This window comes from Phasianus colchicus, chromosome 8 (genome assembly GCF_987193195.1).
Source record: "Phasianus colchicus chromosome 8, bPhaCol1.hap1.1, whole genome shotgun sequence".
Lineage (NCBI taxonomy): Eukaryota > Metazoa > Chordata > Aves > Galliformes > Phasianidae > Phasianus > Phasianus colchicus.
In genome coordinates this window covers 8,781,938-8,809,239 of record NC_143443.1, presented here as the reverse complement: position 1 = coordinate 8,809,239, position 27,302 = coordinate 8,781,938, and the positions used below count along the sequence as shown (strand labels likewise).

General features: G+C 41.2%; 1 protein-coding gene and 1 long non-coding RNA gene across 8 annotated transcripts; one reads left to right on the top strand and one right to left on the bottom strand.

Annotated features, from left to right (window-relative positions):
- Window positions 1-24,613, top strand: LOC116226911 (uncharacterized). Of its 5 annotated transcripts, none has more exons than XR_016468702.1 (8): window positions 1-220; window positions 303-487; window positions 1,111-1,200; window positions 1,704-1,816; window positions 2,158-2,272; window positions 15,188-15,345; window positions 15,757-16,000; window positions 24,161-24,613. It is a non-coding gene; the product is annotated as an uncharacterized LOC116226911 (long non-coding RNA). The 5 variants fall into 5 exon arrangements; XR_016468703.1 differs by lacking the exon at window positions 24,161-24,613 and adding an exon at window positions 20,138-21,970; XR_016468706.1 differs by lacking the exon at window positions 1,704-1,816.
- CDK1 (cyclin dependent kinase 1) lies at window positions 19,268-27,016 on the bottom strand. 3 transcript variants are annotated; one of them, XM_031589967.2, is made up of 8 exons: window positions 26,862-27,016; window positions 26,123-26,173; window positions 24,651-24,807; window positions 23,468-23,591; window positions 22,925-23,095; window positions 22,230-22,393; window positions 21,983-22,124; window positions 19,268-19,557 (listed from the first exon to the last, which is right to left on the bottom strand). In XM_031589967.2, exons 2-8 carry the CDS (start codon window positions 26,157-26,159, stop codon window positions 19,441-19,443), a joined length of 912 nt encoding a protein of 303 aa, XP_031445827.1. In that variant the 5' UTR covers window positions 26,160-26,173; window positions 26,862-27,016; the 3' UTR covers window positions 19,268-19,440. The 3 variants fall into 3 exon arrangements, with proteins under 3 accessions (XP_031445827.1, XP_031445828.1, XP_031445829.1); XM_031589968.2 differs by having other exon boundaries at window positions 26,801-26,931; XM_031589969.2 differs by lacking the exon at window positions 26,862-27,016 and adding an exon at window positions 26,653-26,675.
- Between the last annotated feature and the right edge of the window lie 286 nt (window positions 27,017-27,302).

The following is a 27,302-nucleotide window of genomic DNA, read 5'->3' as shown; positions in this document are numbered from 1 at the left end:
ACACATATATACACATTTAGAGAAAGGTGCATAGCTTTTGTTTCTGGGGAGACGCAGCTTATTTCTTAGAAACAGCATTCTTCTGTTTGTTTTTCTAAGACAGCAAGAACTTCTGCAAGCAAGTAAGGTGTGGCATAGAGTACTTGTATCACAACAAGAGCCAGTGTTTGCAGCTTCCTACCTGCATACAGCACACCAGGAGCCAGAAATAAGGCATTCTGTGAGTAATAAAAGATTGACCATACTTCAGCTGCAACTCACTAATTTCATTTTCTGAAGATGTAGCTGTCCTTGTCTTTCAGTGAGATAAGGTCTCAAGGTGTGCAAAGGAAAGCACTGAATCCATGGATAAAAAGGATTACCTCATAGAAGAGATGAATCTGAACATAACTTCTGAGCACTGAAAGCATGATGGTGTTGCCAGAGGAATTAAGAAGGGAGCAGCACTGTAGTTTATTGGCCTAATTCTACATCAACTTACCTACAGGTATCCACCAAGCGCAGAGCAATTTAAACCTTGAAGTGTTTGATTTGTAAAATGTAGGGCTTTCCCCTTGTTCCCATAACAAGCACTCAGAGTCTGTCAAAAGGCATCTTGGTAATCCTGCTCTGAGGGCCAAGTCTTCCACCTTCTGTACTAAATAGGACTAATTTTGGTATCTGAACTCCAGGAAATGTTGAAATATTTCAGTTCTTCCACACTGAGAAGTGTTGCAGTTCAGTGGAGTGGTCTGACCTTGTCAGTTAAGCCACAGTTTTTGTCTGTATTGTCCTTTTTTTTTTTTAAAAAAAAACCCAAATCAGCCTTTTGTCATCAGATAAGCTGGCACTTATTTGTTCATATTTGCCTTTCAAGGCACATACTATGCAGAGATGCCTTAAGGTGGCTTCTTGCCACTCCTGAATCCCCTTAGATTTTTGGTCTATTAAAATGATATAACAGTATTTGCATGAGTCTATTTCTCCTGCAGGCAAAATTCCTATTGAAATCAATGAGCAATCCTAAAAGCACACTTCAGGCTCTGAATTGCCACCTAATGAATTTACACATTATCACCTGTCTTTGTTTGAAATCTGCTAACTGAAATTTGCTCTGTGTACTGCATGCAGGATGAAAGCATGTTAGCAGCAATAATCCCCATCCTTCAGGTTCTGCAACAGGATAACTCATTGTCAGCTAGCATATGCCTTTGCCTTCAGGTAAAAGAATATAACCCATGTCAAGATTTGCTTTGCATTAGCAGCCGGAGTAGTGAGACTACTGTATATCTTTCTATACAAGAAAACTAAATCCCTCTCTGCTGCTTACATGAAAATCTTGAGCTTTCGGTAGAAATCTGAGAAGTTTTTGGATCAAGGCTGCAGAAGCCTATGAAGAAAACTTGAGATGCACAAGTAACGCTAAAATATCTGAACTCGGAAGAGTGTCCAATGAGAAGGTTAAGATGCGATTAAGAGAGAGCAGTTAACATAAAACAAAGTTGTTATGGCTCCTTTATAATTGGCCTTACTATCTCATTTGCAAGCAGACACACTCACTATAACGTCCTGCTGGGCTGTTTTACAGTTATAGATGTGCCCAGTTATAGCTCCTGTGTGTCCTATACACACACATTACAGTGAAAACATTATTTTATATTGCTGATTCATCTCAAATCCTTTCCCATACTGCACTAAAACCCCAGTCTGTCCTTTGGCCTTAGGAGGAGCCCAGTACCACCTAGGATATCTATTTTTGTCTTCTGAAAGAAGAACATCTTTAACTGTGCAAGCTAGATCTCTCGAAGCTCTTCTACTGACAGCAGTCCCTGTAACAGTGAGTGCCAATAATAAATTTAGGTAGCACTGAGGGCAGCACACATGGAGAAAAAAAACTTCACTCACCTGTACTTTTTGAAGGTTAACATGCAGCCTTTACTACCATCTGCGCTGAATATTCCCATATTTGTTCACAACACCCTGGCAGACTGGGCACTATCCAGCCTTCTCTCTACCAGTCACGGGAGTCCATTGTTCTGTAGCACACTTCTCATCTCTTGGCTATTTATCCAAATTTACCATAGTTGCTCTTTAATTCGCAGCAGCAGATTTGAAACAAGTGTTTGTTTTTTTTTTTTTCAGGACAAGCAATACCTTCCTCTGATCTCTCTCTTCTAGGTGCACAGCTAATCATAATCAATTCAGTCCTTCAATGGATCATCAGATATAAGCCAACTGCTCCCTTTCCACTGCTTCATATACTGCTATTTCCTTTCAGGAAGATACCACCAACGTAAGATACCTTCTCTTTGAATTCCCTTTTAGCCTTAACTGTAACACTCAGGAAAGCCATTTTTCCCTTGTCCATTCACAGCTATATTGTCATCTTCTGACTTGACAGAATTTGAGTGAATGCTGATCAAGTCAAAAAACATTTGATTTGGGCACTTGAAATTTAATAAATATGCTTTTTTTTTTTAATATACAGGCTACATTTGGACATAGAGAAGGCAGACTGGCAAAATCACTATTTTTGTGTTGAATTGTCTGCACGTTTGCAAAGAGTAGCACACAGTAGGAAGCCAGAGGGCTCCTCAGGAAGAGGTAGAGGGCTCAGAAGGCAGTCATCTCTATTACAGTAAGGGCAGTGTTCAGCCTGAGATGGAAAAAAAAAAAAAATTGGCTAAGCCAAAACTCACAAAAGGTGGAAAGGCTATCAGGGAATCACCAAGCACTTGTCTGCTGTGACTGTTCCTGTGACCTACCCTAGCGAGGCTTCCATTTCTATGTGGAAATACTGTCTGCTGCTTCCTGCCCTGTGCGATGGGTAGACTGTATGAAGTCTGCTCTTTTATCTGGTGTCAGTTCAGGAGCTCATTACTTACCTGCTGATGGCAAGCATGGGTACAGCCTGTGAAGGGGAAAGAGAGAAAGCAGAGGGATTGTGCGTCTGTCTATGGAAGATGGTTATGTTCTCACAATGTTCTGTGCAAAAAGTAAGTTTATTAGATGGGGCCAAATCCATAAAGCTATAGATGGAAAGACCGCAAAATGGAAGCCCCTTTGAGCACAGTAATCACAACCAGGTGCCACCACCTGGGATGAAAATAGACCAGTCCTGCCCTATACATGTAATGAATGGTGAAACCTGTCCCCACAATCTCCAGCAAATGCCAGTCATTATTTTGGGTGATGCTAAATAACTGTAAAGCATAGTATGAATAAGATGCCTGTCAGGGATTTTAAGCAAGCGCTTAAGCAGTATGTTAGACTCAGTGTTGTGACTCTCAGAATCAGCTGTGCTGCACTGCTCCTTGGGTGTCCATATCTGTACAGTAGCATGTTAAAAGGCAACAATGAACAGTAGTAGCAGGGAGATGTGCCTTTAGGTATAGCGCTGCTGGTGAACAGGCTGGTGGCTGCATCCTGCCACCACTTCTGCCCACCCTCTTTGTTCATTCTTTTCACACACAAGGCTGACAAAGCTCTGACACTTATTGCAATATACATTTCTTCTACTGAACAGGGAATGATCTTTTATTATTATATAAGCTTTTTCAATTTTCTTTAGGCCTTTTACCACTCTACCGGTGTGGCATAATTTATTTTGTTGAATAAGTTACACACATTAAAGTGTGCAAAGCTGTATTTATATGAATCTGATGAGTTCTTTGCTGGCTAGTTGATCAGCATTTTCGTAGCTTTTGCAGTGCAATTTTTCACCTAAAAATGAGACTTTGAACCCACTGACTTCCGCCACCACATTCCAATTCTCAGTTCCACATAGATGACAGACAGCCTGGCATCCTCCCTGGAGTGGAAGCTTCTCAGTACTGTCCAGAGCAGCTGAAAGCCCTTAAAACAGCAAGCTACAAGTATCCCTCAGAGCTTCAGTTAGTTTTCTGGCTTTACATCCTTAGTTTAAGTTACATCTCTTTACTTATATATAAGATCTATATTTAAAGATGTTTTTTAAAAGAGACAGTCTAGGCTCTGTTTACAGTTGCCTTTAAGAATTATTCCTTCCTCCTCCCTCTTTTAGCTTAAGCTTTTCTTAAGCTATGTAGCAAAGCTTAGACATTGTGTGTGATTAAAGATGACTGAGGGTACACTCACATCAAAGTAAAGGGAAAACTTCGTACAAAACAAGTACTACCATCACTGCTGAGAGCTTGCACAGAGATTCAGGTAGGACAAAGTGAGTTACAGTCAGAGCTGCCAGACTAGGCCAGCCCTTACTGTCCTGTGACAAAGAAGGAGCAACTCTTCCTAGATAGTCTGATAGCAGATTGCAGTCACGCACAGAACATTGCTTCATCTACCATAAAGACCCTTTGGGAAGTACCCAAGTTCAGCTGAGAATGACACTCATGCAGAGGTGTAGTGCCAGTTTTTAACTGAAGACACAAGCCTTAGGGAGAACATTTGCGTAAACATTATCTCTGTCAGTACTAAGCTGGTTATCAAGAAAACCACTGTTTTTCCTAAAAATAGACTGAGGATATAAAGTTCAGGGAGAGCGGAGTCTTTCATCCTTGCCCTGTGTTAGTAACTTGCTGTGAGTGCATACTGAGCCCTTGAAAACATGATATGCACTTCAATGTCTTTTGGAATAGGGGGAGGAAAAAGGAAAATGCTAGTATTTAAGCAAGGCTGAACAGAAGGTGGTAGGTGAGGCTTGTGCTTAAATGCACAACTGCCACCTCTAATCTATTCACCCACATTTGCTTTAGCTGAGGAGGATGCTTGCAAGCCTCACTCATGCACACAGCTCTTCTTGCACACCCACCCTCTGACCTCCAGCTGCAGAAAAGCACTGGAGCAGCTCATTAAGCACTATCACAGGTGAGCTGCTAGGACAACCTTTATACTCATTGCATTTGGATGCAAGCCAGTCACACAAATGGCTTATTTTTCACCTTGCTTTCTCCTGAGCTGAGCACTACATATTAAAGCCTACCTCACATCAATTCTACCTTTGCATAGCTAGCTACCGCATAGCTTTGCGAGTAGTTACAAGAGCTCCCACATATCCTAATAAATTAGATTCATTTCTATGTTTTGGGGTTCTTCACCTGCCTGCGGAGGGTTTTAAAGGTTGCCAGAAAGAGGAGATAGGAAAAGTGTCAAATAAGACAAAATCACAACTTCAAAAGAAGTAAAATATAAGTTGAACGTAATGGTGAAAGTCTGATTCAAGCAATATGAGTGGCTAATTGCAATATTACAGTAGTATGACAATGTTCTAAAAGCATCTTACTAAGATTAATCAGTTTAGTACTATGGCACCTTTGTGAAACAGGCAGAACTGTAAAGGGAAAATGCAATAAATAAATGTACTCTGCAGAAGCTAATTGAAAGAATGTAGGTCGCTTCAAGTGTAATGCCTATTTAGTTCCATGAAAACTACAACAGACACAAAGAGCACAACAGCGCTGTTCAGTAGAGCAAGTTCTCAGCTACAAAACATGATTGCTCAATATAGTCCCCACCATTAGCTATACATTTTTACCAGTAATGACCAACAGCCTGCATACCATACTCCTAAGAGTTTGCACCAGCAGAGATGACCTTCTATCACTGTTGCCACTGCTGAAACACTCCACCCTCTGCCTCAGTTTGCTCACATCCACTGCTTCATCACCAAAAAGCGTTCAGCAAGCATTGAATGTCAGTGGGTCCCATTTTTTTTTTTCCTATATGGGCTAATTCAATCCCATTCCTTTGCTTCATCCTCATTTCTACATCAGACACCATTCTGTCAGATTGCCCCTCTGCCACCATTTGTCACACAGCAACAAAATATAAAGGAATATTGGTGAGAAGATTCATCTTTACCACCATACCACCAACCCCCGCCTCTGATGTCATGGGCCAACATAACAAAGTAGGAGGCATTATTTTCAGATCAACTACCATCTATCAGCTGGACAGAGATCCCCACACCTACTTATCTTCAGCTATTGCACAATGCTGCAGCAACAATACCTTCTGTATCTTCGAGCAAGGCATTTTTTCCAGCTATTAATGCCAAGCCATAGTTTGTCCCCTACAGCAACCCATTCCTGTAGTTACTAGATGTTTTACTACTCATTCCTTATTTAAACACCTCTTTCTCTTGCACAGTGATGTAGTATAGCATCAGGGAACAGAGACTGAAATCTAGAAATAACAGAAGCTTACAATTATTTCCTTACAAGAGGCATCCTGTAGTATCATAAACTTACACGAGACCAACCCCAACAAAGCCAGGAGAAGATTTCTAGCAGACCACAATCTTGAATGCCAAAACAGAGCAAATGAAACAATAAGGAATCCTTAGCTCAGTCTGTGCACAAATATACAGGTTAAGCAAACACCTCACCTAAATTGCTACTAGTATGTAAACATTACCTCTTTGTCCAGCAGTGGAAATTCCCTTGCAAAGCAAGAAGGGGATTTTCCGTATAGCCCTAATAAGAGCACTCTCTCTCTCTTTTTTTTTTTTTTTATCTTTTTAACTTAATACTTCTCACACAACAGAACAAAAATATCAATTTAAACCAGGCAAGCATGAAGCTCATTACTCTTTGCTTCTTTTAACTTTGAACACTGCTCTATCCCCCTCCAGCTTTGAAGCAATCAACACAGCTGCTGCTACTTCAGCTTTTATTGCCCTCCTGTCCCCCAGAAACCTTTGCAGCATTCCCTATCTCTCCTCCTCCAGCCTTTATTTCAGTGGGTTTTAACCTACTAGGAAAGTGAATTTATTTCAGGTGTAACATTGCTTTTTAATTACATCTTTATCTACTGAAATTGTGCTGTGCTAAATGTATTAATGTTTTCTTGCTTTCATTTTGCCACATAAAACAGATTTTTCTTTAAAAAGTTTAAATTAAAAATATTTTAAGCTTATTTCTTAGTGGAAACCCATTCACAAACTTTGACATCCTTCTGTAATCTGTTATCTGCTACAGCCCTATATATGTTGAGGATTGGATTGCTAAGAGGATAATGAACAGGTTCTTAAGGAAAAAAAGGTACAATTGTTTTGCTGACCAGAAAAAATAATTCTGTTTAATTCTCTTCTGTGTGCTGCTGCCTCTCCTTCGATCTCTAACTGAAGTTTTCCTGAATTTAGCCAAGCATAACCTTTTTTTTTTTTCTTGGTTCTATTAGCTGGCAAGGTATGCGGAAAAGGTATTTCAGTTTTACTGGGTTTTGTACGACACAAAAATGAAACCATCCCTTCGTAATTGTGCTGTGACCTATCCTACAGGTGACGGGTTCATGAATTCCTTGGGGAATTAGTCTTTTAATTATCTGTCACACACATCCTGTTCGTGAGGAAGTATGAGGAATATACATCTTCGTAAGGGATGTATGCATGTGACTAAATATTTAAAGGAAACACTAGGGACGTCCACACGTTGCTCTGGAGCACTATGTTTTCCTCAGCATTATGAAGGCCTTAGGGATGCACAGATAATGTGGCATCTGGTCTGGGCAAATGCCCTTCATGCCATAGCTTTATTTGCCTCCAGCTGTGAGTGTAGTTGGTAATGAATGGAAGAGATCCATATGGATTTGTCTGGAGAGCAGCTCCTCTGTGCCTCCACTGTTGCCAAACACAAGTCACAGGCAGGAGTGTGGAGAGGTTGGCTCAGGAACCTCAGAACATGAGCTCTGGGAGGGTGCATGGATATGGGCAGCCAAGCCAAAACTTCCCTCTCCTTTCCAGTTCCCTACCAGGTCTGGACTGGGGCTGCAGGTTCCCAAGTACGTGCTGTCTCTGGGGCACTTTGCACAACGCAGTGACTGTGTCCTGGCAGCAGATTCAGGCAGTGAAGCCAGAACCTTGTGCAGTTGGTTACTATCCTTGGCATAGCCTTCTGCCTTCTGGTCCCTCTGTGAGGCCTAGAGACTTCAAAATGAAACAAGAGGCTTTTAAAATGAAAGCTGAGACACTAACCCCATGTGGCTGTTGGACACTAAGCCGACAGTATCCATTAGTTTGGATCTCATAACTGGTCAGAAAGTCTAATAGGCCCAATAGTGATCACAAAGCCCATAATTTTATAGCCAGAAATTATGAAAATAACTGTAATAAAGTAATAATAAACCCTTACTTATTTTAATGTCAAATAGTTCTGACATGACTGATTTTTCCTGCTTACATGAAGTACCCATGGCTTGAAATTCCTCTAAATGGGAGTCTCACACTCCTGTTCCACAATCGTGTGGGTAAAACCCAATGAGCTGAGATTAACTTCTGAAAAGGTGAAAGACCTTTTGGGCCTCTGCAGGATACTTTACTGAACAGAAAAAGCTGTGCTTTAGAATCCAGCTTACTAAAATGGCAAAGACAAGAACTGTCAAAACCATGGCAAATGCTGTGAGCCTGTCATAGTGAAATTGTAGGGCCAGATGGTGAGAAACTTTCCCGCTGGTCAGGGAACTTTCTGAAGGCTCAATTACTTATGTCAGATTGTTTTTTTTTTTTTTAATATAATTTTTTTTTCTTTTTTTTTCTTTTCTTTAAATTTTGGAGGATAAGGACTAAACTGGGATTACCTCTCATTTGTCATAGGCTTAAGGCATTTATCACCTCGTACACACCCGCTGCTTTGTGGTAATGTGAAGCCCCGGAATAACTTTTTTATTTCACTATGCTTTTGGTAAAGGAGGGTCTGCTGATATGTGATACACTTGATACGTGTTTCTCCACAATCTTAGCAAAGCAGAACTGAAATGCAATGACACGGTTTTTGTGAGAGACGTGAAATAACAGAATGTTTTCAGGACAGGCCTGAAGAGATAAACACCAAGACCCAATCAAACACAAAGGATGACTGAAAGAATAACCAGTGCTGAATACAGACTAATCACTGACCTGGCACTGGTTTGACTACACTGATAGCTCACTATGAGTCTCTTCAACCAACCATACCAAGCCCCAGAAATCTTTATCTGGCTGCTTTGCTTTCCCTGGTGTTTTGAAGGCATGTCTTGTGACCTGTCACTTACTAGATATGTTTGATGTGAAATTTGAGTCTGTCCATAGTAAACCTTACTACAGGAATGTGCTTATTTTGCTCTCTGCTGGAGGTAATGCTGAATAGTTTCGTTTCCAGTTTTGTTGACATTTCAGGTCTGGTTTGTGTTGTAAAGCTGATAATCACATTTTAGGAGGAAAACTGGCATGCGTGGTCTACAAATAGAAGACACATAGCCAGCAGCTTTGCTTTAGCTTCCCCCTGCCTGTGGCTGCCTACAGAGAAACAGGCACACTTGGGTGAAGCTCACGGGAGGAGCGGTGCTAAAATACTTATGGACAAGTTCACAGATAAGGTAAATCCCCTGCAGGTAAACAGGCTTCTCGATATTACATTTGCTATGAGTACTGATTTCATCAGCTGGGAAGTACTCCCCAGATTTCAAGATATTCAATAAATGCTCTTAACTTAGAAATTAAAGAGATCCAATCAAAGAAACAGTGGAACCAAAACAAAAGCACTTCTCAATGCTGCTTGGTTGCACAGAGATTACAAAACTGCATCTTTTGCTTTGAAAACACCTTCATGTTTTAAAATAACCAGCAGGCATATAAAGTATGGGGAATAATCACAATTACTTTGAGTTCAAATAACAATAAAGGTGTTAGGAGCTAATTAAAGCAGCTGATGATTGCTCAAAGCTAGAAAAGGAAAAGCTTGTACAACCACTGCTTTGTATTATCGATAAACTTTCTTTTTTTCTAAGTCAATTCAGTTCTTAATTAAGAAAGTATTTTCATACAGTGTAACAAGCATTACATGAGAATTTCATATAAAAACTTACTCTTCTATAGAAGTGAATTTGTTTTCTTGTAGCAGATCAAAAGATCAGAGCTGATACATTACTCTTCTTACTGACACCAGGACAAAGGAAGCTATACTTTGTTCCTCTAGTACTTGTGCTCAGCATTGAAGACTAGCCTAGTTTTTATTGTGCATGGCAGGAATACACACAATATACATCTCGTCATTTCCCCACGAGGAGAGGAAAAGCAAACAAACAAAGCCATCTTCGGCAGAGTTCTTGCTTGGTGGCTTTTAGTTAGAAGCTGAATAATGTCTTGAGCTCCTCAAATACAGTGTTGTTTATTTCTGTTTGCAGTCCCTCTGTCCTAAATCTGGGTTTGTGTTCATCACCGCACAGCGCTGCACTCTGAGGATAATTGTCACCCACTGAACATGCAAAGCTGTGCAGTGCAGCATTCCTACTAGTGAGGATTCTGGCTTATAAGCTGGGCTGTGAGAGGTGAACAGTAAGAGTTAAGTTGCACAGTCTGCCTTTGGCACAGTTTCTATGACTTGAAGAATGATCTATTGTGACTCCAACTTAAGCCAATGGCAGGTATTACTAAAGGCTCTGTTTACTTTGTGCTCAATGTCTGGCCTTAGAACTGATGTTAAGGAGAAGAGTATATTATGTGTGATTTTTATGTCTCTCACACTAAAAAAAGCCTCACTATGAAGAGGTATCATTAGCATTTTTCCACTTAAATAACTCGTGCTTTGGTAGGGCCACATCTCATAAGAATGAACACAGGTATTTCTGCTCTTTGACCATGTGTAAAATGCATGCTTACCTAGACCATCTTGTAAGCCCTTGAATGAGAATTGGGAAGCAAACAGGGCATTTCTCCATTCCCAAGGATAACTATCAAACTACACCCAACAAACTGTCTCAGGCAGCTCAGTGAGTAGGACTGTTAGTGTAGACTTGTGCAGGTTGTGTACCTATGCATCACTGCGTACACCCAGGGAGGGAAAGGATGTAATGGCTCATACACCAATACTGGGGTCAGTTTTACCAGGCTTGTGATTGAATAATCGCATGCCTTGGCGATCAAGTCATGTGGGAAGCCTTTTCCATAGTTCTGCTTTTAGACGAAAGCTTTTGCATTCAGGAGAACATTGTGAAAACAAATAAAACAAGACCTTAATGCCAGTTGTTAAGATACATTTTTTTTTTCTCCAGCAAATAAGTAGTCAAGCTGTTGAAAAAACTTCAGAAATGACAGACTACTGAACAAAAAATGGGCAATTTCCACACACAAAGTACAGAGAGGGAAATCTAGATATTTAACTTGCCAATTTCAAAAAATCCCTTGCAAAATTGCTCACAATGAACAAGTTTTGGGGACTTATGAGACTGATTATTGGCTTGGTGTACCCTAGCTACATAGTTTGGCACTTCTGTAATACTCAATTTGTTAAGTAATTCTAATCATTAGTTTCAGCATGAAATAGTTTTCACAGAGACTTTCTTTGTTAGCCTATGAGATTCTTCACTAAAGAAAGAAATCAGTATGTCAGTGCAGTACTGGACATGTTTGAAGTTAGCAAAATTTAACTGCCCAGATGTTTCGTGAAAGGCTTTCAATTCAGATAGTATTTTCAGCCTGGCTGCCTACCAGAAAATAAATACCCTTCAATTTTTCATGCAGCCACGAGAGTAATAGCTTTTCTTCTCTACCCTCCCCCTCCGCAGCGTGGTTTTTGTATTCAGGTGCCACGGTGCCACCTCGTGGCCAAGGAGACAAACGAATGATAAAAATTCAACTAACAAAAATACGATTTTGTACTAAATACACATAAAGACTTTAGTATGTATTGTCACTGTCACACCTGAAGTATTTAAAGCAACTTGTAAAAAAGATTTCCCCATAATATGCTTTTCCTTATGAAGAAGGCAAAATAAATCCTCAGCTGTCTGCCAGTTCTACAGTTTTGCTTTTTAGAAACACTCCCACTTTTTCTGTAAAAACTTCTGTTTGTTCCTGAAGGTTGCTGAAGACCTATTAACTTCCCAGCCAGTCAGTACTCCTAGCACATCTCAAGATGAGATTTTGAGATGGATGAGGCAATTTACAGAAGCAGTAATTCCCTTAAGATCAAGGAAATCTAATAAATGAGAACCCTTTCCCCTTTTTTCCCCAACCAGCGAGTTGAAAGGAACTTCCAAAGCCTGCATTAAAGGGAAAAAGCAGGCCAGTGTCAGGCACAGTTCTGACACAGAACCTGGTATGTTCAGAGCCCAGGGCACATACTGTTCAGCAAATTACTGTGAAATATTTACATGACTCTCCACAGTTCAGGGCTGGAAATGGAGCATAGAAGCTCAGGGACTCAGTCTCTGAGTGATGAGCTACTGAATACAGATGAGACAAAAACACGCAGGTCACATGGGAAGCAACCAAAGCTGAACCATGAAGAAGGACACTAAAAGATCCTTAAGATTTCCTCCGCCTTCCTTCAACTAGTCCAATCCTTTCTGATCCTCACAGGTGGCTGAAGACCTGCTAGGTCACAGCAATAAGCTGTTTGCAGCATGATCCATTAAGGGTAAGGCTGTGAGGTGAAGAAAACTGACCTTTCCTTTTACCCCTCCATGCCACCCAACTGGGAACATTTTTGAGCCCAAGCTCTGTGATATTACCAAGTCAAAATGCTCACATAAGAAAAACACCTCCAGTAGACAACCCTCATCCTCTTCTTGAGTCTCTGTTGGAAGCAAGGCAGAGAGAGCCCTCGGCTTGCTTGTGGTGTTCTTCCTCTCATCACTGCCAAGGAGTAAGGCCTTCTAAAAGCTCTGTCTCTGCTACCTGTTAAGTCAACAGACTTAGATAACGGGGAAAAAATATCACTGAAAGGCAGTTGAAGAAGGCAGGAATAGGAATAATGGTTTTGAATGATTCAGGAAAAAAATGTCTCATTTTTTAAAGGCAAACAATGTTTCTGAAAGAGAATTACCTGTTAATGTCTTACACAAAGAAAAGCAATAGGTGCAGAGTTAACTAAATGGAGGGGAGCTGCACTAGCCCACTTGCATTCCAGGCTCATGGGGAGCAGCGTGCTGAGCCTGAACTGCTATGGAAAAACCGTGTCCCTTTAGGATTAAAGATAAGTGCTGGAAAGTACCAAGTTCACAAGTTTTGACTAAGTCAGGAACACATTACCTTACACAAAATGGATATTTTGTCAATTGTTGGCAAGACTTTGCCAAAGTTAAATTGAGTAAGTTGCAACTTAAAAGAGTTTGGGAAAATATTTTTTAAACAATTTCTTCCAGCAGCCCAGTCTAAATTCTACAGGTCAGAAGAAATAATAGTACTAATTTAAAAAACTGGAGAAATTTAACCCTTTTAAGCCACTAATTACCTCCAAATATATAATTTACTCATCATTTTAGCAACTGGAAGAGACCAGCTGCCACTTCCACTTCTTCCATTCCAAATCAGCCATGGATAATGGATATGTATGTTTGGGATCAGTCAATTAATCAACTAGCAGTAGCATCAATACAGATTGCAGCTATTGGTATGAACACAACAAGAAGGTACTGGAATAGTCAACAGACCACTCCAAAAAGAAACATGCCCTGGCAACAGAGGTGAACACTTAGTTTCCCACTGACATTTACACATGAAGAAAACAGCACACTATACAGGAATATACAGTGCAAACAAAACCAAAAGTCATTACCCCAAATCGGCTATTGATAAAGCAGATGTAAATCAGAGCAACTGGTAGCCAAAGCAATATGGAACATTTACGTTGCCTCCAAGAGTTGATACAGCCTGTCAGAAAATAAGGTGTGGAAGTTCAGATGGAAACAGAGTCAGACGTAATGAAGTATGGCCTCTAAAACGACGTTTCCTTATTCTCACTTGGTCTTTATAAAGCTGATCTGAATTATGATCAGGTAGAGCCAGTAGCAGTGCAATGTCTTATTTGTGATTGCCTGTAGATACCTAGCAGGAAATACTGCTATTCAAAGCCGAATTTTCAGAAGCAACTGGTACTAGAAAGCCACAACATCCCATCTGCTACAGAAAAGTTTTATTTGCTGTCTAATTTTAATTACAGCAAAGGCAGCTGCAAATAGATATCTTCTCATACATGGCTTATGACTCCAGCACATACATTTCCTGCTCTCTCTGGGCCACTGTAAATCTTATGCCTACTCTCTGCTTCAACATCTAAAGGAAGAAAGGAGCCTCTTTTTAGTCCCAAATGGGCTTCTAAAGGTAATGAATAGAAGGGGAGGTACTTTACATTATTCTTAAGTAGTTTGCCAAATAACTTGATGTCCTCTCCCTCCTGGAAGAAAAGTGATTATTACACTTTGACAACAGATCCACACACTGGATCCGTGTTAGGCAATGAAGTACCAAACTTTTTTTTTTTTTTAGCATTGCAGGAATTGCACGGAACATGGATTTACCAACAGTACTGCAGGGCTAATCCAAGGCACTGCTTATTCAGCCCCTACAAGTTTGGTACCGCCCTGAGCCGCCCACATCATGTACTTAACAGCAGCTTCAGTCTTCATTCAGAAACTGACTTATGCATAAGGGACATTCTAACTGTAATTGTTTGGAAGTATGCAGTGTTTTCGTTTAATGAAAATCTTCTTAATCATTACCTTACCTTTTCCCTTTGGAACCAGCTCTGCACTCAGCATAAAGCAGCAGGCAGCGTTCTATTTGCCAGCAAATTGAGCAGGTGAATTTCTAGTGAATTCAGCTTTGAAGTACATACACTCTTCCTGTTCTGATTACTGTAGTTACATAAAATGTTAAGGCTGTTTCTTTAACAGTTCAAATCAAGAATAGCATTTTCGTAATACTGACACTCCAGGTACAATTGCAGTCAAAACTGAGGGACACAGGTAGGGATGAGACAGCATGCATAGCCTTTCTGTTTCTGAGTTGAATACAATAGGATAGCTGGGGGATTCTTTAAATCACACATTACCAGATAGCCTGGTATAGTCAGAGCAGGTTACAAACACATCAGCTGCAACTTGCAGACCATGCTTAGAACAGTCATGTCAGATCCAAGCCTTAAACAGACACTGCTTTGCAAACAAGTTCGTTGTTTAAAGCAGAGTTCAGTCATTCTTTTATGGCTGAGTAAAGATGGCACATGGGCACATTTGGATCGGCAAATATAACGTTGGTGAATAAGAGCTGGTGTGGCAGTTGCAGACTCAACCCTGAGGAGCTTCGGCTTTCCAGAGCAGCAAAGAGCCAGTTTCCCCTCTGTGAAAAGTTTCATGGTTCCCACTGAGATTTAAACACTTTTTCTGGGATTCGCTCTGCTCCTTGCATTCCTTCTGTTTCATGCTCTAAGCAGCATCCTGCTTTCTCACAAATATCTTTTTTCACCCATTACAGTTCCTCCTCCAGATCCCTCCAACTCTTCATTTCTCTCTTCATAAATGAGGAAAAAGCCACTACCATTGAACCACAGGACTTGAACTGAAGATTTAGTTCTCCAGACAAATCACTAAACTTCTCTCCACCTCAGCCCCTGACCACTATCTTGAGATGGGGTAAGCTAGTGCAGAGCATTCCATCCTACAAGCAGGCAGTGCTAGGTGTTTAATCTCCCCAGACTTGCCTTTATCTTTCCTTACAAAATTACTTGTACCTCCTACTGGGCAGGGAGTAAGATGAATAATATGACACACAGCCAACAGGTTTTAATAAGAGTCCGCGTGAGGAAAAATAGATTTACATTTTCAGAATGTAAAAGATCTAAAAATAGCTGATATGTGATGCAGAAAATACTTAGACAAGAAAATAAGCAAGGAAAAGGGATATCAGATTTACGATAAAATTGGTATGGATCAAAAAGTGATAAAAATTCTGGATAAAGGGAAAACACAGGAAGAGATGAGTTCTGCATGTTTGGTGGCAGTAATTTCAGGAACAAATAGCTAATGACACTGATCCTTCTCCAGGTGCTGTAAAGGTACACAAGCCGCGATAAGAAAACGGCCACAGGAAGATAAATCACAGAAAAAGAACAACATATAAATGAAGCGTTGTTTGAAACAGGTTAAGCATGCTCTGCTACAGACTTATCAGCTTTCCTCTACCTGTTCGTATTAAAGATGATGGATTCACTGAACACCACAGCACAAAGACAGTACTGGAACTGGCCTGAGGAGGACCCTTCTGACCCTGACACCTATACGTGGAAAGGTACCGTGGAAAGCAGATCTTATGGTAGTTGCCCTATCCAAGTGATTTAGAAAGTAAACTGTTACTGTTTTCTTTGCTCCCTGTAAGAACCTCTATTTTTAAGAATCAATTATTTTCAAAGGAGCAGGTGGCAATTCATTTTATTGAGGATATATTATCATACCCAAGTAAGATAAAAGCAGCTGAGTTCAGTCTGCAAGCATCCAGTAGCATGGGCCAGATATTTTGGATTACAACACTTGAGAGCACTTAGAAGCTTCTGTTAGAAATAATAATTTGATAATAATGCTAACTTGATCCCAATCTTACATACTTCAACTTTTTTATCCATATTACTTTTTAATGGGATAGAATAGAAGCAATTGAAACAGAAAGTTAAGTAACACTCCCTGCCAGGGTTTGCCCATATTCTGAGAGAAAACACTGACCAGCTGCCATAATACCAGAGGTGACATAGATGCAACATTATAAAACTCTATTGCAACCAAGAGCAGACTGCCCTCCCACCTTCCTTCTTCAAACATTAAGAAATACATTGCAAACATGTAGGTCTTCAACAGGTGCTCACTATTACTATAAAAACCCTTTAAGATAACCAAAAATTCAATTTTGTTAATCTATAATCTACATTAGGTAGTAATAATTGCAAGTTGGCACTTAGTAATTTAACTATGTAACTTAGTACTGAGTCTACTGCACACTCAAGTGGGGAAAAAAATAATGCATGGACTCCTAGTCACTTCAGGAAAAGGAGAGTGTTTTCTGTTCTCAAGTAATCATTCTATCTGTAGCAATGAAAAATATACTGGTTATTGCATATTGGGCCCACATCCAACAACTGTTAGCTTAGTACCATTCAATTGTCTAAATACCTTAATTAAAAGATTATGAACCAGTGAAACCCTGCCAAGCACTACAATGGCTTCAGCTGAAGGACAAGAGTAAGTAACATATTGCAGCAATTCAGTTCTCTTACTACATAGTCAGAGCACTATCAATAGAGCTGCCAGTTGTTATCCACAGTGAAGTAAAACCCAGAAGTGCAAGGCAGCTCTAGTTTTTTAACCAGTGTAAAGTTTCAGGTAGCTGAAGCTTCAAGCATCACAAGCCCTCTAAATATTAGGCCTAGACAGCATCACTAAGCTTGCACTGTATTTCAGAACAGGTACCAATACAAGGTATATCACTAGGCCTGATACTCACTGCCATACCCAACCTCAGACACAGATGGATGACATTGTGTTCATTTCTCTGTCATGTCTGCTAGGAGTAAAGCAGCTAATGTTGCAGCTCCACATGTGTTGTTACATCAACATAACACAGCCATAACACAGTGCCTGGGTTCACAGCACAGAAGTTGCACAGCACTGTAAGTTACTGTTTGAAAATAAGCTTTCTTCAGCAATTTTAGTACTGTAATCTTTCCATTAGAATAGGCTAAAGCATTCGCTGTCACATGAAACTGCAACAGACACTGGAATTTACATTACAGAAATAGGGATTTATCATTTGCAAACAACGAAATTTGAGTTTGCCTAGCTGAAAGCCTTCCTCTCATCACATAAAGATGCAAATCTGTCCACTATAGAGAAACGTTAAGATAATCTGTTCAAACCAGTATTGATCTTCTGACTTTCAGAACAGTTGCTGGCTAGTGCTTACCATTAGTAGGTTCTCCATTTTCTAATCTAGTGTAACCAGTTAGCACCAGCAAGACTGCGCCCTGACCTGTATGCTCACATCAAATTACTGCACTCAAAAAGGCAATTGAAACCTCTACCCTGATTTGCCTTGAAAATGCATCTTATCACTGATGTTAGTACTAGTCAGCCACAGCAACCTTCCTCCCCTCCACCTTCAGTTAAGAGAAGGTTCTATAAAAGCAAATTCAGAAGTCTCCCCTTCTTGCTTCACTGTCCGCTACTAAATGATTTAATCACTGCGACAGTATCCAGATACTTCTAGAGGTTGAGAATCATCCTGCAGAAAATAATGCTAACCACCCCACCCCTCCAAATGGTATTTACATCTGTAAATGCAGCTGATTAATTAAAACTAGGTCCAGCACTATTTCTTTCAGTTACTCATAACTTTAAAGTTTACTCATGAAAGTAAACACCATATGGACATAATGTTATCTCCAGTGCTTTTTTTTCCAAAGGCTTGCTCCTCAGCATCTGTAGGACAGGACTCAAAAACTATTTTTGAGTAGTTTGCATTATTCCTTTCACATGCTTGACTTAAAACTTACAGACCTTCATTCCTATTCCATACTTGGCTGCAAGTCAGCAAGTATAAGAGCTCCATGGTGCTGAGATCTAATAAAACTTGACAGATGTACAGTCCTACAACTAGAGATTACAGCAGCTAAAACACTAGAAGGAGAACTGCACTTAAGTTCAAACTATGTGATTTTAATGTATCCACAAGAGTCTTCCATTGCTTTTCTTCTCCTAATCTAGCATTGTATCCCATTTATGTATAGGAAACCAAGAGCAAAGGTAGCAATTAGAAATCTAATGATGGCCTATCATTTCTTACTACATAATTTAATGAATTGTGTCAAGGTTTTATAATAGTCTTACCTGTGAAAGTGAAATGTTGTTGAGCTTTAGAAAGCTCATGCTTTAGTTGTGGACATGTCTGTAGACATGCAGCATCCCATACTATTACATTTCTGAGAGCAGTCTTATTAAATTAACATTTACTTGAATATTCCTATGTGAAAAGGTTAGCTTTTCCAGTACAATCCAGGGGGCTCTGCCTTTAACGAAAATCAGATGAGAATTGCATTACTGCTAGCAGTTGAGAAGAGCCATTTCAGCCAACTACACATCAGTATATAGACAGTACTGTAGAACTTAACATCACACACCTTAACTATTCCAGGAGCTAGAATTATACCCACTCACAAGTTAGCACACCAATGCAAAATACATTCTTGTGCCTTCAAGACAACAGAAAAGCATAAAGACGTTCCAAATATCTTCAGAAAAAGAAACCCTAGAATGTGTTTGACCACCTCCTTTGTTTTGAATTGCACATTACTAAGCATCCCATTTTAGATGTCGTTTGGCACATTCAGAACAATGCAAGTCTTACATCTCACCTGTGCATAGCAGTGAAATAGTTGAACTTCAGAGAAGTTGTATCAAAACCAATTTTAGTAGTTTTAGTTATCTGCTTTGGCAGACAAGCAGTAACTCACCAGCCCATTCCAAAAGGTTGTCCTTTCATAGGAGTGTGGAAAGGAGTTCAGTCCTTCGCTAGATTTAAAGTTTTATTATAGAAAGTTCACCACATTAGTCGATTAATATTTACATTTAAGTAACACAAACCAAAACAAACTAAAACGCCTCAATTTTAAAGTAGGCAGACAGACAAAGTTACAGACAGACAATAGTAATAGTGATTATTTCACTCTGATTTAGTCCAAAGTTTTAGAATTTCTTAATCAGATTAGCAGGAAGAGTAGATTTGTCCAAATCATCGAAGTACGGGTGGTTCAAGGCCATTTTGCCAGAAATTCTTTTTGCAGGATCATAAATTAACATTTTCTGGAAGAAAAATGAAAGGAAACATTTACTCCTTCATGAAATGGGTACTCAATGCTAAATAGATTAATATTTAAACATAGTAATGATCAGATAACTAGAGATAAGTTCTTCCCTATGTTCCATATCTCATAGAAGTCATTTTTTACTTTCTCTCACAAGTGAGAATTAATTATTAATTAATGTCTAACATCCCAAAGTGAAAAAGCCATTTATCCGCAGCCCACACCTGTATCAGGGTACTGTGTGCAAACAACTGAATCCAGAACCAATTAGCAAGTGGAAATAATTATTAGTCTCAACTTCTCAATTAAGGGAAGCTAGTAAACCTTAGGCTGCTAAAGCCTATAATACTTACATGAACAAGTGTTCATGCACTTGTTTTGTTACACTGATACTGAAAAAACTGTTACACTGATACTGAAAAAACTAGAGCTGCTTATTTTCAGTTTGGTGCAGCTGTTCAGTTGAAATATAGCAACTGTTCAGCTATAGGACCCTGGTTAGGAAAGAAGTATACTGCATGTCTAAAGCAGATGGACCTGGAAAAAACAGTTCTAAATCACGGATTTCTTTTCAAAAGGTTCAGCTGAAGAATTCAATAATGAAGTTGATGAGAGAAAATACAATGGATGCCATCCTCTCTAAAATAGTCCTCAAAACTTTCTAGAAGAGAGGCAAGAAACTTGCTCTGCTATCCATTTAAAAAAAAAAGCATCCACAGTTTATATTGTACAATCTGGCCAAAAAGAAATATGAAGCTACCCCATGCAATTGTATGCTCACATGTAGACAATTAATTCAGATGGAACTCCTGCAGTCATCCTTCCAAGCTTTACAAGATTACATGGCTTTGGGACAATTCTAAGTTTTCATATCTAGCATAATTCTAAAATATCCTGAATGCTAAAAGCTTACTTAAAGCTACGAAAATCCTTGTCAAGAGTCTTCCATTTTACTCATCCTTACTAGAGGAAAATACACTTCAAATTCAAAATCAGTAAGTATACTACCCCTTTTTAAAACTAGCTGTTTTACATATTGCTTCCATCTTCAACAGTCTTCAGAAGTACAAACACACACTCTCATTGCCACATCTATGCTATTGCTCTAGGAACAAGCTATTCATTTTTGTTGCCTTTAAAATTGTGTCACTTCAGCCCAAAGCAGGACAACAGGAAATTTAAATGGATTCCAGATGCCTCAAAATGCAACCATGCCACTGTTAGTAGGCAGCTATAGAAAGCTAAAATTTTAGTCTTAATTCAAGGCAAAGCTTTATGTAAATCAATATGCTGTAAGATTAGTATACTGTTAAGATCACCTGACCAATGATTTTTTGTCTGCATTAGTAGCATCCAAAAATATGCTTTTTCCCCATGACGAAGCCACCACTAAGCTCAGTTCAGTACTTAGCAGGCCAGTTAAATGACTGTATCCAAAACACTCATTTGCCTGTTCAGTTGCTTTCAGCTTTTAATCAATAGCAATTCCATTTCAAACTGATTTAATAGTGATGCTATCAGTGCACAAGATGAGGATAATTACTCTGCAAGTCAGTTATTTCTATAAAATACTGCTATGAGCTACAGAGAGCTATCCAAAAAAACTTTAACGTTGTTCAGTCTGGCAGCCTGAATTGTGGCTCTGTTTTCAAGAAGAACAAGTGAGACATTGTAGTTATTTGAACTCCTTAAGTAACACCACTTTATTGTACACAGTAAACAACTTCTCTTGTTCGTGTCCACTTAAAACAGGAGCCAACTACAGCAATAATTGCTGTACGGGATTCCTCTTGTAGCAAGGTGGTTCTGAAGTTCCAGCTTATCTCATGATGCATAGAACATCCCCTGCTATATGCAAGTCTGTACTGTGTAAATGGATCCTTAGCAAAGCCAAGCAATAAAGTCACCAAGGTACATTCTTAAAGTGCACATCAGCACATCTAACAATTAATGCAGATTCATCTGCAGTGGCAGCACGTGAGCTAAATCAAGTCTGATGAGTCTAATAGACTTGGCCATAGTATTTTAACTGCTTGGCCATGGAATTAAAGTAAATTCACCCTAGCCACAAAATACACAAGTTAGTCATTCAACCACAACCTAAACCTCTAACTTGATATCAAAATGCAATTGACAGAGACCTTACATGCTGACCTAAAGAGCCTCCAGTTTCACAGCTAATCAATAAATCCAGATGTTTCCATCACTATATTCATTTAAGACCCCACAAAAGCTTAACCAAAATGAGCCAGTCACTATCAGTCAACCACATAAAAATATTTCCAACTACATGAATAGTCATACAGACACATCACAGTTAATTTCTACAAGCCTGTATCCGATACCTTCTTGGCACCGGCATTAAGAGAGTACTTGAAAGTACTTGCTCATTTCTTAACAAGCAGTTAAGAGAGAATACTTACTGACAACAGATCGAGTCCATCCTCATCTAAGTTTTGGACATGTGTTCCCAGGCTGCCAGGTTTCCATTTTGGGAAAGTGTTTTTATAGTCTTGCAAGGATTCCACGTCAGGCCACACATCATTGTTGGGTGTCCCTAAAGCTCTGTGCAAGCATAAGCAAAACATTTGATCATTTTCGTATGAAAACTGTATGCACAGTTATGATTTTACTAAGTTCACAGCAAGGGAAAGTTTCAGCATGACGTACCTGAAAATTCTGAAGAGCTGGTCAATCTCTGAATCCCCATGGAAAAGTGGCTTTTTAGTTGCCAACTCTGCAAATATGGTACCTATGCTCCATATATCGACAGGAGTGGAATAACGAGCAGATCCTAGCAGTACCTCTGGAGACCTGTACCACAGTGTCACTACCTATTGAACAAAGAATATTTTTAAAGATAAGTTTATGGAATTATATAGAATTTCAGAATTATAGAATCGTCTAATTGACTGCAACCACAACAGCTCATTCATTACTAATGAGCATTCAGCTTTTTTGATAAGAATAATATCCTGTTTAGACTAGAAGCTACAAGTTCCAGTGAAAATACTTGCATCAAACTTCACTTAAAAATAAGTATACAAAATCCTATTGCAGTAGTCTCTACTGCAAGCAAAGCAGTTGCCTGCACTCCTTCACAAACAGCAGGAAGCACATCTTTAGCACCTGTCTGGCCTAACTCACTGACAAGGTAACAGTGGCATTCATAAGATGCATTAGCACTTTAGAATAAAATAGGGACTGGGGGTTGGAAAGCCATCAAGTAAAACTAAGCTGAAATATAACCTTAATACTTTAGTTTATCAAAAGCTCCGTGATTTTATTTTCAGCTTTTTCATAAACAATTAGTACAAGGAAGCTAATAAGCCTCATCCAAATTACCAAAAGTATGTGCAACTCACTTCATGAGTGTATACCCGCACTGGAATTCCAAAGGCTCGAGCCAATCCAAAATCTGCCAGTTTAATCACCCCTTTGTCATCTATTAGAAGATTCTGAGGTTTTAAGTCTCTGTGCAAAACTCGTCTTGAATGGCAGAAGACGATACCTTGCAGGATCTGATACAGGTAACTCTGCAGGCAATGAGGTGAGAGAGGAAAAAAATCATGACTTTCACTGAAGTAGGAGATTCTACACATAAAGCTGTTTCCTTACATTAACTCTGCAAATAGAATTAGATCCTAAGCGTTGCAAATACTGAGTTCAACCAGAAATCCATACAAAATTGCATGTTTGAGTATAGTTCAGGGCAGTTCATTTCATAGCTGCATTTGAGAGCAGAACTTTCTTTTAAAGAAAAATTCATCTTAATATCCACAGCTGCCTCTTCAGTCTTTCCTTTTTCCTCAAGGAAATATGAAGAGTGAAGATAAGAGCAAAGGTTGCTTATAGCTTTGTAGAGTACCTTTAATTTTTAAGTTATATTAAGAAATTATCCTCATTACCTTAACACGTGAACGATCCAAATACTGGCCAGATGGAATAGTATCCAAGTATTTCTTAAGGTCCATGGAAAGAAATTCAAAAATGAGGTACAGCCTCGCATCCTGCATAAGAACATCCTGAAGACTGAAAATTGAGGATACAGTCAACTCCACTGCAAAGTGCACAGACCTACTCGTTTGCTTCCCCTCTCAACAGGGACACAAGCTGATGTTTCTAGGTACCTAATAAGAAAGGCTTACAAAGCTTTCTTTCAGTCTTCAAAGATTAACAGCCTTAGCAAGTTGCACTGTTGTTTGGAAAACTGAGCATATATGAAACAGTGCCAAACTGAGACAAACACCCTGTATGCTTCCTCTGAATCTTGTATTTCCTCATGCCTAGCATAAGGCAGGGGAAATCTGAGGAAAAAAGTGAGTTCTGCAGGTATTAATGCCTCACTTCCAGCTGAATCTGGCTCACTACAGCAGAATTACTGGAAGAGTTTAAGGGTTCTGCATTAGAAGAGTAGGAACCTACTAGATGCAGCAGGAGTTGTACAGGTATTTAAACATCTCCTCCATCCTTAATAGATTATAAAGGTTCCTAAATACATGCATTCATTCACTGCGACACCACTCGGCTGAAGCTTGGCCAGTTTCAGGCCGCATTAAATCCAAGGGATTTTGCTACATGAAAGCACATGTCTTTTGTAGGGAAGACAACAGCTACAACCAATTCTTCACATCAGGCAGCCACTGATGGAAGTTTCAGGCATGGATCAGAAGTGCCCGCTGATAGCATTATAGTGCAGTGCCTACAGCTCTGCTATGGAACAGTAAGGAAGTGCCTGGTGACAGAGGCCCACATCAAGAACACCAAAGTCAGATGAATAAGTCCACGATAACAAGGAGTTCTGAGATTGACTTAAACAGTTTTCAAGAAGCACGCTGTCACCATTTCTTCAATAACCATTCTGAAGATAATTAACAGATATACTTTTGTTCAATTCTTAGAATAGTTGCAGCAGAGGACAGTCTTAATTAAAAACCAGCGTGCTCCCAGGATTTGGGACTGAAGTGTAATGCCTACTTCGCAGCACCTACATAGAATAACTGCCTCCTTGCTACAACAGTGGGAAAACAATTTATCTGAAGAGACGTAATGCCCTACAGAGAGTATGGCTGAATACCAGCATATGCGTACCAGACTATATTGGGATGACGCAGCTCTTTTAATAAAGAAATTTCTCGGATAGCAGTACTTGGAACACCTTCCTCCTCACTTTCTAGACGTATTTTCTTCATTGCAACCACTTGGCCTGTGGTTTTGTGGCGCCCTTTATACACAACACCATAGGTACCTGAACAGGGAAACACATATAGGAAATACCAGTTTCAGGTGCAGATAAGTTATTACAAATAAGAACTGCTATATATAGGCAAGAATCCTTGCAACACAGTTTTCTTAATAGTGCTATGGGTCACAGCAGAAAATAAAACTGGAACCAGTGGTGAATCTCAAATTAAAGAAAATAAAATAACTATTTGACCATCATTGACAGAAATAGAATCCTCAAAGCAACCAAGCAGCTTAAGTATTCCTTTTCACTTCCTGAAGAATGAATTCCTCACTTGAAGCTGTGACTGGTTTCTTTCAAAAAGAAAAATGCAGGCACGGGGCTTCAGTTATGAAGCACTACTATAAGCACCAAGCAGTGCACTGCAATTCATCTGGAGCTTCTCAGAGTAATGCACTGCAAATCTTCAAGGATACGTAAGGCTAAAGCATTGTAAAAGACACCAACTTCTACATTTGATAAAGGAAGGACTCCTAATGAAAGGGAAGTTATGACAAACATCTACACCAGTCTTCTACAGTACAGTGCCTTATAGTAAGCCAACATAGGCTCCCCAGGGAGGTGGTTGAGTCACCACTCCTGAATGTGTTTAAAAACAATTTGGATGTGGTGCTCAGGGACATGATATAGCAGAGGGTTGTTAGAGTTAGGGTAGTACAGGTGGGCTGTGGTTGGACTTAGTGATTCTTTAAGGTCTTTTCCGACCTGAGCAATTTGATGATTCTATGAAAATGCACTTCTGCACACAGGTTCACAGTGTTGCCCTTCCTGTGACAAGTGCAGCGACAGGACACAACCCCAGCAAAAACACCTGCACACCACTTCTCCCTACTAGGGACTCCAAACAAAAGCATGCCCGAAGTGCAATTTCAAGAGCAACTTGCAAACAGGTGCAGTTGCAAAGGGATAGATACATTCCAGCAAACAGGAAAGCTGATTTCCTGACTCAGAATGCTTTTACCCTCGCAGAGACATGGTACACAGTTGGCCATCGGTATGAGGGGAAATGCCTCCCAGCACTGCTCAGCTGCTTCAAACAGACTGTCACAGAATCACAGAAGGGCCAGGGTTGGAAGGAACCTCATGGATCATGAATCTCCAACCCTCCTGCCACACGCAAGGCCACCAACCTCCACATTTAATACTACACCAGGCTGCCCAGGGCCACCTTCAGAAGAAAAGCAGCCTGAGTGCATTTACACAGAGAGAAGACCTCATAGAATGCCAGAAGTTCTCAGATAGCAGGGAGTCACAAAGCATACAACGGCTGGTAGCCCAAGGCACAGAACTTTGCAAGGCTCCCGGCAACCTTACTCACCTTCCCCAATCTTCTCTATCTTTGTGTAATCCTCCATGGCTGTGAGTATACCTGGAACAAAAAGCCACGAGGGTCAACAGGAGGTCCCCGAATGCAGACAAGTCCCAGAAGTTACACCAGGACGTCGGAAGCTTGCATAAAGATTCAGTGTGGAACATTTACCACTCCCCCTCTACAAAAGGAGGCAAAAAAGTGTTTGTTCGGGAACCCAGTTAGAGAGACGCCATCCCCGAGAACAAACGCGCACAGCGTCAGAAGGGAAAGATGGCCTCTCGAGGAAAGCCACGGAGAACTCCGCTCTCGGGCGCTTTCCTAGTTACGCGTTAGCAGCAACGCGCCTCGGCTCGCGAGACCGCCCGCCTGCAGCGCACGAGGACGGCGGCGCCGCTCCGCTACAGCCGCCGCCCGCGGCGCCCCCAGCCCGGGGCCCGGCGCTCCGTCCCGCCCCGGGAAGCCGCTGCGCCACGCGGGGCCCCGAGCGGCGCCGCCCGACCCCAACCGCCGCGGCCGCGGCCCAGCTCTCAACGCACCACCGGCGTGTGCCGCGGACCGCTCGCACCGCTGGAAGCCCGAACGGAGGGACCGCGACGCCGGCAGCCGCCACCCCCATCCCGGCGGGGCGGGGGGCCGGAGGGCCCCGAGCGCCCGCACCCCCCGGCGTCGCGCGGCCGCACTCACAAACGACCGCCCGACGCCGGCTCCTCGCCCGCCTCCGAACCGCCCGGCGCCCCTCGGTCACCTTCCCGCGGCGGGTACCGCGGCGAACCCGAGGCGCCGGCGCCGCCGCCCAGCTCCGCGCTGCGAGGAAGTCCTCAGCCGGGCGCGGGGGCGGGCGCCGCGCATTCGAACCGGCCGCGCCGCGCCGCCGCCGCGTCCCACCAATGGCGCCGCGCCGAGATGATTCAAAGCGGCCAATCGGCGCGCTCCGCTCCGGCGGCGCCTAAGCGAGACCGAAAAGCGCCAGGGAAGATCGGCGCGAGCTGCCCGTCCCGCGGCACAGCGACCCCGGCTGGCGTGGAGGCGCTCGGCGCGGCACCGGGAGCGGCGGCCCGAGCCGCTGAGCTGCGGGCGCTGAGGAAGGGCCGGTCCTCGGGGCGCCGCGCCGTAAATTCATCGCGTTCGGCTCCGAGGGCGCTGATCCGCCACGCACTGCTACGGCTTGTTTAAACCATTGCTGAAA

Excerpts from the sequence above, each read along its gene's own strand:
- CDK1 (XM_031589967.2), bottom strand. The coding sequence starts at position 26,159 with ATGGAGGATTACACAAAGATAGAGAAGATTGGGGAAG. Across the intron at positions 24,808-26,122 it reads GATAGAGAAGATTGGGGAAG|GTACCTATGGTGTTGTGTAT; the intron begins GTGAGTAAGGTT and ends TTCCCTGTTCAG. Across the intron at positions 23,096-23,467 it reads TGGATCGTTCACGTGTTAAG|AGTTACCTGTATCAGATCCT; the intron begins GTAATGAGGATA and ends CATTGCCTGCAG.